The sequence below is a fragment of the Notothenia rossii genome (genome assembly GCF_949606895.1).
Source record: "Notothenia rossii genome assembly, contig: scaffold_295, whole genome shotgun sequence".
NCBI classification, from domain to species: Eukaryota; Metazoa; Chordata; class Actinopteri; order Perciformes; family Nototheniidae; genus Notothenia; species Notothenia rossii.
Genome location: NW_027639678.1, coordinates 40216 through 49724, shown reverse-complemented (window position 1 = coordinate 49724; position 9509 = coordinate 40216). Strand labels below are relative to the sequence as shown.

The following is a 9509-nucleotide window of genomic DNA, read 5'->3' as shown; positions in this document are numbered from 1 at the left end:
AGATCCGTTGTAGCCCCTTTTTAAGAGATTTGGGTATGGAGGAAAATAGAGAGGGTTGTGTTTTCTGACACTTGGTGAGTTCCCTGGAACACCGGGGACACATATTCATGTATACAAGACGTACAAGAGTGCATTTTGCATGATAGGTCCCCTTTAACTGAAATGGTCTTTATGGACTTTTGCAATCTTTTTCTTTGTCGTAGAAAGTGTATAGGCCGTTGTGTTAATGGCTGCTAAATATACTTAGAAGAACGAGGGGTCAATAGAAGCCCTGCAAGACTATTTTGAGCATAAACCCCACTAAGTAGTTCAATTTGGACTCATTAGCTTAACGTACTGCTTGTTCAGCTGACCTTGATATGCTTCACCTTGTGTAACCTTAAACTAATAAAGGAAACTTTCACATAGCTCCACAGTAATACTCAGAAGATACTGGATGCATTAAGGTGAATAGGTCCGTATTAATCTTATGTGTTCATACTTACCTTACTATATAATACACTAAAAGATTTGCACAGAGGAGTAGTGGAAAGGGTTGTGACTTGTGTTTGGGAAGTAGAGAACATACGAATAGAAACATGACATTGATTCAACTGTATGGGTTGTGGGAGAGTTTGGAAATGGAGGTTTTGAAAGAGTTTTGCTGTTAAACTCGGCCGATAATTCCTCAAATTCATCAGGATTTTTCTCCGTTTCATTGATCCTTCCTTCAGACCGGATGCATGCAAGAAATTAGAAGCTTTCTTTCAAAGAGTCAAGGTAAAAGCAGGGTGAGTATTTGATAAACAAACATTCATTTTGTGGGTGAATAATCCTCTAAAAGTGGTTTCAATTTCATTTCTCACCTCAGAAACACAGTTGGATGCCTGAGACAGGAAGCAGAGCTGCAGGATTGAGGTTGTTAGAGACAACAAAGCCAGGAGGAGCTGGAACCAGTTTCTGAACCGTCGAAAGTACTGTGAGCGCTCAGCAGACATCGACCAAAACCCCCCCGAACAACATGAGGAGAGCGGAGACCAGGAGAAGCACCTGCAGAAAGAGAGACATCGATTTTATCACTGAAATAATGTTTGAATCTTTCGCTAAATAATTTGTTTCACGTCTGATTAAAATTATTTATGGTTTTGCAGGGATTGCTGACTCATTCCAGGTTCTAAAGACTCAGTCCTGCACCACTTTGATTGAAAAGTGTGTGTGTTACCGTGAGTGCTGCCTGCAGGTCGGGTCCAGAGTGAGGAGAAGGGATGAGGAAAGGAAGGATGGAGAGGAAGGAGGCGAGTCTCTGTGAGCGGACCCACTCCAGTTTGATGGAAACACACACAAACAAACCGGACTCTCTGTGGAAGTGTGTGAAGTCGAGGGAAAGGGTTTTAAACCTGGGAAGGAATGGGATAAAAGAAAATGGAAAAATAATATTAAGTGGTTTCATTTGAAAGCATTAGCACGTATTGTTTAGTTAGCAGGGATGCATGTCATCTAGGTACTCAACTTGCAACACAACTGTATATATTTATATTAAATGAATAAAAAGTATATATATCATAAAAAAAGGTAAGTTATTTCTCTCCTTCTGCTTCTTTTCCTGTTCTTTCCGTAACGTATATCCACTCACTGTTTGTTGGTCCACTCAGACATGTGTAAGTCATTGAAGAGCTGTTGTGTCGTTACGCTGCTGTTTCCCAGATACACCGTTTCCAGAGGAGGCAGAGTGTGTGTGTGAGGAGGCAGAGTGTGTGAGTGTGGAGGCAGAGTGTGTGTGTGAGGAGGCAGAGTGTGTGTGTGAGGAGGCAGAGTGTGTGTGTGAGGAGGCAGAGTGTGTGTGTGAGGAGGCAGAGTGTGTGTGTGAGGAGGCAGAGTGTGTGTGTGAGGAGGCAGAGTGTGTGTGTGCTGCAGACGGGGTAATCCAACGAGCTGAAGTGTTGGGTTTTGGTGAAGGTGAGGCACCAACGTTTGGATCATCCACTGCTCAGCGTCTGACCAGCTGCATGAAGAGAGAATGGATTTAAATGTTGGAGTGTGTGTGTGTGTGTGTGTGTGTGTGTGTGTGGTGTGTGTGTGTGTGTGTGTGTGTGTGTGTGTGTGTGTGTGTGTGTGTGTGTGTGTGTGTGTGTGTGTGTGTGTGTGTGTGTGTGTGTGTGTGTGTGTGTGTGTGTGTGTGTGTGTGTGTGTGTCATTTGACCATACACTTCTTAATGTTTTCGACATGTAACTCTATAACGACAACTTTTGATACAGAATAGTTTACATTTTAGCAATGTTTTGTTCAATATGTAAACCGTCCCAACTTCGGCAGCAGCTTTTCAAAATCAACAGCGATGCATGCCACAAAATATCTTTCTTCCTGATAGCATTTTGAAACTGTGTAGAAGTGGAGATTAAAATATGTCCAGAAGAACAAGCTGAGTCTGAAGGTTTTTCTACCTCGATCACATGTTTTTTATTTGTTTTCTATTTTTGTATTACTGCCAAATTGTATTCCATATTTTATTCCATTCTATTTCTATGTAAAATCCCATTTGTTGTTATTTCTTGTAATTGTAAAAGTACTTTCTTTCTGATTGTTTTGTCAAAAAGCAAACAAATTAACAAGACAGACATGTCGCTGATGACGATGACCTAATATTTTATTTATAAAAAATATATATGCTAGAGGGGGTAGGACCAGAAACGTTTTTGTAAGCTTCTTCTTGCCCCTGTTGAACATGACAGAGACTATTTGAGAATTATTATTATTTTTTTTTTGTTGTTATTTTGTTATTTTTTTGTACTTTGTTATAATTATTAATTTGAGTGAGAAAGAAAAAGGGAAAAAAAAGAGTATATATATATTCTTGTATGTTTTTGTTTCTGACATGTTCAACAAACTGACTAAACTAAAACTCAACTATGTAAAAACTACCATATTTGACTATATTTTGTATTATTTGTATTATTTTTTAATGTTATAATAATTTTCTTAGAATATATATATTTTTTTACCTTTATGTCTGCACCATGACACCAAGTCAAATTCCTCGTACGTGTCAACCTTCCTGGTGATAAACCTGTTGCTGATTCTGATGATTGTTTAGTGTTTCTACAGCAGTGTGTCCCTTACCCCCTCAGTGAGGTGAGGTTCTGCCCCCCCCCCTCTGAGTGAAGCTCCCGTCTGACGGAGGATCTGAGCAGCCGAGCGTCTCTCTGCTCCACCCCGGCCTGATAGTTCAGCATCAGAACCAGAAGCAGGAAGGACAGCTGGTTCACACAGCGCTGCAGGAAACATTTATAATATATTTATTATATATACAATATATTTATAGATATACATTTACACTACTTTATTTGTGTAGGAACTATTTAGGTTTATTCTGTTTTCAATTTATCGTGCAGTACATAGGGATGAATAAATGGCCGTTGATAGACTGACTCACTTGCAGAATTGGAAAACATGGCCATGAATAACACTTTCAATAAATCACAAACTAAACTAAATCCTCCGTTTCTGTCTGTGTTTGATCCAAAATACCACTTTTCTGTGTATTAATGTCAAGAAGCAAATGAGGAAATTGGGGAAAATGAAAGTTGCCATTTCAGTTTTAAACATTGGGACCCTCTCACCCTCATGAGGGCCCTCAGAGCTCTGAGTTTGCGCGCCTCCTCTCTGGCCTGCAGCAGACTGAAGCCACAGGGGGGCCGGACCCTCCCTCCATCGTCTCCAAACCCCCTCAGATCCACCGAGCTCTGCAGAGCCAGATGATCCTCCACCTCTGGATCCACAGGCCTCCACAATAATGTGCAGATCAGAGCCTGCACACACACCTGAGCAGAGGAGAGATTAATATGAAGACTAGAAAATGCAATTCCTGGAAACCGTCCCTGAGTCAGCGTTCACACGAACGAAAGGAATTATCCACCTGAGATGTAGGAGTGATTGAACTCACCTTGAGAGGCTCCAGCAGCAGAGCAGAGGTGAGGAAGGCAGAGAGAGACACCAGCAGCCACATGAGGACGAGCGCTCTGGAGAAGGAGCTGCCGTACAGCCCAATAACAGCCAGAGAGGCGATGAGAAGTGAACCCAGCAGGGGGTAAATCACTGTGAGAGTCCAGGGGGGGAGGAGCAGGCCGGGGACACCTCGAGATACACCTGGAGCAGAAGGTGTCTCAAAGGTGAGATAGGTCATGAGAAATATCAAGTTTCTATATGCACTTAAAAGAAAACACATGGAAAGATTGTGGAAGTTTGCTGGAAGTAATAGATCAACACTTTAAATAACTAAAAGTAATGGATACAGACTTGAAATGTCAGATAAACTCAAACAGTTTGAATAGTTTGTAAAGTAATTGATTATTTAGTGAACACAATTTAAAAAGTAGACTAAAAGTAGCCGAATGGATCCCAGTTTAAAGAACCAAAACACAACCCTCTCTATTTTCCTCCATACCCAAATCTCTTAAAAAGGGGCTGCAACGGATCTGATACAGACTGATCCAGATTTGAACACTTCTATGACGTCACAGAAGTGGCGCTACGGCTATTGGGCCAACTCCAGCAATCAGGAGGAGACAGCCACGGACATTGCCGTTGGAAAGCGCAGGAGACGCTGTAGTACATATGCCAGGCCTGTAGATGGTGCTGTTCTCACAGAATCAGCTTCTACCTATGCGAGTGATGGAGGGGGACCTGCTGGAGTCTGGAGACGGACTGGGGAGGAAGGTGCTGGCAACCGAGTCCACAGAGATCACAGAGGGAGACCTGAAGAGTCCAAACACAGACTCACTGACCTCAGACCAGCTGCTGCAGGACCTGCTGCGGCTGAAATACACAAAGTCACAGTCATGCATATTCTGATAAACACTGATATGCCTAAAATTGCATTTGCAGGAGTGACAGATGCTCACGTGGTGGAGAGAGAGGACATGGTTCGAGGAGAGTCTCGCCCGCTGTCTGAGTTGCTGTGATTTAAATCTGCTGAGTCCTCTGACGCTGCTGCGATAGACATCAGAAGATCCTCCTCTGCAACACACACACACACACACACACACACACACACACACACACACACACACACACACACACACACACACACACACACACACACACACACACACACACACACACACACACACACACACACACACACACACACACACACACAGACTTCATTATTTATTATCTGCTAATTGAAATTGGCAGTGAGAAAAATATGTGACAATATCTAAAAGTATTGTGGAGCTTTGTTTGGTATACATTTTCTAAAAGTAATCAGATAAAACATATGTTTCAATTAAAATACGAATAAAGTTTCCAAAATGGTCATTTCCTATAATATTCTAATTGCAATATCAATTAAAAGAAATGCAATTAGGTGTTATTTTTCCCAATCAGCTGTATTATAATACATATATATAGCATGTATTATTGGCTACAATGTGGGATTTTATAATAACAATTTAATTTGAACCGTAATGTTATTATCTACTCAATGAACCTGACTATTTGATCTCATGTTGCTTATTTTAAACTATACAACACTCACTCTGACACTGGTTGCTTTGAGACTTTCCAGATGCACCCTACATGATTATTAAATTGAACTTTTTCGAGTTTAATTGAGTAGGTGTTTTTTCCCAATCCACCTTATTCTTGTTATCGGCTACAATGTGGGATTTTGTAATAACCATGTTGTACTTTAATGTTATTTTGAAGCAGAATACTCAATAAACCTCACTGTATTTCCTCACGTTGCTTATTTGAAAGTATACAACACTCTCTTTGACTGAGACGCACCGGATGCACCCTCCATGATTATTAAATTAGACTTGTTCAGAGTTTAATTGAGCAGTTTCTCACCGGACAGCGTCAGAAGCGTGGTCAGATTCTGGCTGTGAACTTGCACTAAGTTGCTTTTCATGTTTTGGTTTGTAGGCGTTTGGTTGGAGGCGGGTGCAGCGAGGCGGATCTGCTTCTTCCTCCTCAGCTGACGGGATGAAGGGGAAGCCTTGCAGAGGATCGGGGTCTCAGTGATGCATGCTGGGAGGTTGAGGAGGCTGTCACATGACGGCCATGTTTCTACACCCACCCCCTCCTGATGGGCTCTATCTTTCTGCGGGGCCAAACCAGACGCAGCCCAGAAGTCCAGAATACTGGAGTCCAATGCCTTGCTGTCCAGTAACTACAGGAGGTAAGGTACGGTAAGGTCAGGTAAGGTAAGGTCAGGTAAGTTAAGGTAATGTGCGTTTATTTATATGGGACATTTTCAGACACAGAGGCCATTCAAATTGCTTTACATCAACATTAACACTTAATAAGAAGACAACAGAAAGGAACACAATGGAATAACAGATTCAGAAAAAACATCCATAAAAGAATAATTTAAAACAGTTTCTTCCCCTCCGCTACCGGCTTCATAAACAAGGCCCGGCCCCCCCACTGACACTTTACCAATCTTTTTTTTTATTCCATATTTTATTCCATTCCATTGCAATGTAAATACTGCGTGCGTGCGTGCTCACAGATGACGGGCCGGAGGAGGAGTCGGACAGAGACAGGAAGGATGGGCCGGAGAGATCTGATTGGCCGAGGAAGACGTCCATCTCCACAGAGTGACAGATGGGGGAGGGAGGGACGGACGTATCCACGGTTACCTGGAGAGGGAACAGAAGAGGGGATCAAGTAAGTGTTAAGAAATACTGTATACTGTAATAACATGATATATGGAAGTGGATTTCTGATACAGTGTATACATGTTTCATTCATTCGTGCAGGAAAAGATCAAATTATTATTAATTGCACCTTAAAATTGGTTCCTAATGAAGACATTACAGTTTGTTTGTTTGTTTGTTTGTTTGTTTGTTTGTTTATCCATTATATGTTTATGATTCTTCAGTGAATAAGTATGCATGGTTACAAACAAAGAAACACTTGGTAAAAGAACATTCAGAATAAAAATAATAAATAAATGAAACTGAAAAAATTATAGTTACATTTCAAAATAAAATGTAATATATCTTAAATAAAATAAACAATATAAATAAATCTTTTATTAAGTTAATAAAAAAAACACAAACATTTAAAAATTTAGAGAAATAGAAACAAAATCATATTTAAATTATAAAAGTAATGAGAAGTATGTAACTCAATATAAAATGGAAAAGTACATATATTTTATTTTGTTAACAAACCCACACACACACACACGCACACACACACACACACACACACACACACACACACACACACACACACACACACACACACACACACACACATCTCTGTGCTGACCTCTAATGACCTCTAAGCAGCAGCCTTGCGCAGAAACAAACCACAGAAATCCAGGATTATATTCACCTGACCCTGAGACTTTCTGAAGAGGAAACAGAGGAACCACTGCAGAGGAAACACCAGAGCAGCGACCGTCATCCCAACAGAAACAGCCTCCATGTTCACCAGCAGCCGCGCTGACACCGGGCCACTGAACACAGGACATTTGGGGCTCGTAAAAAATATGTATTTATAAAAAAAGTTATATTCTGGGTAAAACGTCAAATTCTTTAGAAAAATCGTATTCTGGAGAAAAAAAATCATATTCTAAATAAAAACTAAATTTCTGAAAAAATTTGGAAAAAAGTCAAATTATCAAACAAAATCCAATTCTCAAAAAATTGTCAAATTCTCAAAAAATTGTCAAATTCTCAAACTAAAGTCAAATTCCTAAAAAAATTAAATTCTCAAAAAAATTGTGAAATTCTCCAAAAAAAACAAGTTATGAGAAAAAGTCAAAAATCTGCGAAAAAAAAGTCAGATTCTTCAAAACAAGTAAAATTCTCAAAAAATAGTCAAATTCTAAAACAAAAGTCAAACCAGAAAAAGACATTTAATTTGTTGATGGAGGCCTGCCCTCCTACCTGAGTCCCTGTGTGCCCACGGCCCCGTACCACAGCGCCCCCAGAGCCAGGTACAAGTGCAGCACCACGGCACTACAGGTGACCCTCTGACCCCGAGAGAACCTGCTGTGAGCGGGGCGTTCCCATAGCGACAGCCACAGGTGATGCTCCACCATCCCAAACACCAGCTGGGAGGAAAACACCCGACGAAACTGAGACAGCTCCTCTGGACCTGAGAGGAGGAACAAGCATTTGTTTATTTACCGAGGGGAGTGCAGATTCATAGAAATTACTGTATATTTAAAAAAAAGCATATTAATTCAGTTCAAAGCTCACATGAGGCCAGAACCTCCTTCTCCACGGATCCGTTCTTCTGGTTCTCCACAGAGAGCCAGTCCTCCAGCAGGAAGAAGAACATGTGGTCAGTCTGAGGGTCCCAGACCACCACTTGCTCCACAAACCAGGACGGGTCCAGACCTGAAGTCACACACACAGAGAAACTCAGTTAAAGGTCTCCTACCATATATTATATGTCTCAGATATAAATATATAAAAAACATGTCTATGAAGTGTTTTGCTCAAAATACCAAACAGATCGTGCATTTTAGACTTCCCTCATATCCCTCTGCTTCAGCCCTGTTAGAGAATTGCTGATTCTGGGTCTAAAGCTTTAAAAATGTATACCCAGGAACTCAGCTAAATGCTGCCGTGATTAAACGCCATGTTCTAAACCACATCAAGGATTATTTCTTAAACAGTATGGAGCTCAAATGCTTTTTCTCTCTCAGGTTTATCACGAGGTGAGTTCCTTTTTATTTCCTGCTTCTTTCCACATGCTCTCTCCAGTACAGGTTAGCTCTGAGTGTTAGCGATGCTAATGTAAACAAAGATCATATTACGTCCAAAACGTGTCGTGCATTGTTTCTGATAGCAACGTCTCTGATAGGGCCGTGAGTGTAAAGCCCGCCCACATTTCAGATATTACGTCATATCGGCAGCAAATCTGGATCATCTCCGTTGTAGCCCTGTATTAGAGATTTGGGTACGCTGCGTGAGTTCCCTGACACACCGGGGACACATCTTTATTTATAAAAGCCATACAAAAAGTGCATTTGACATGATAGGACACCTTTCAAAGAAAAACATCTTAAAACAATTTATATCGATATTATGTTTCTTTGCATATTTGTCAAACTCATAATTTTCTCTGGACAGCAGCTGATTTTAATTTGCTACGAAAGATATTTTTCGCAAGTTCCACCTACCTGTGTGTCAGTCACACACATAGAAAAACAAAAAAAAAGGTTTTGCAAAAAATGTGCAAAAAACTGAAAAACAATATTCAACTCTTTTATCAAAAGGATATTTTTTGCAAACTCCACCTACCTGTGTTATCGTGCCAGATGCGGATCTTCCAGACTTCCCCCAGGCTCTCGTCTGTCTCCAGGTGAAACTGATCGAGGCCTCCTCTCTGAAACGCTCCGTCGCTCCGCAGGTGGCGAGCGCCGCTCTTACTCACTCCGTACAAACTGATGCCAACGTGTGCAGTGGTGCCTGATGGGTAAAAAACAGTATTCATTATTTTTAAAATATATAGTTTTTTTTTAAAATAATTATTCATATTATTATTTGACTATGTGTTTGAG

General features: G+C 40.8%; 1 protein-coding gene across 1 annotated transcript in view; it reads right to left on the bottom strand.

Moving 5' to 3' along the window:
- Window positions 1–900: 900 nt before the first annotated feature.
- Window positions 901–9509, bottom strand: part of LOC307027532 (polycystin-1-like) — a gene marked incomplete at its 5' end in the record, with an annotated part of 31122 nt that continues 22513 nt past the window's right edge. The window contains 14 exons of the mRNA XM_079695801.1: window positions 901–1029; window positions 1202–1376; window positions 1613–1981; window positions 3098–3249; window positions 3598–3798; window positions 3921–4123; window positions 4638–4792; window positions 4879–4993; window positions 5831–6152; window positions 6493–6624; window positions 7328–7451; window positions 7885–8095; window positions 8200–8340; window positions 9250–9417. Coding sequence (XP_079551927.1) covers window positions 967–1029; window positions 1202–1376; window positions 1613–1981; window positions 3098–3249; window positions 3598–3798; window positions 3921–4123; window positions 4638–4792; window positions 4879–4993; window positions 5831–6152; window positions 6493–6624; window positions 7328–7451; window positions 7885–8095; window positions 8200–8340; window positions 9250–9417 — 2531 coding nt within the window. The 3' untranslated portion in view covers window positions 901–966. The remainder of the gene's footprint in view (window positions 1030–1201; window positions 1377–1612; window positions 1982–3097; window positions 3250–3597; window positions 3799–3920; window positions 4124–4637; window positions 4793–4878; window positions 4994–5830; window positions 6153–6492; window positions 6625–7327; window positions 7452–7884; window positions 8096–8199; window positions 8341–9249; window positions 9418–9509) is intronic.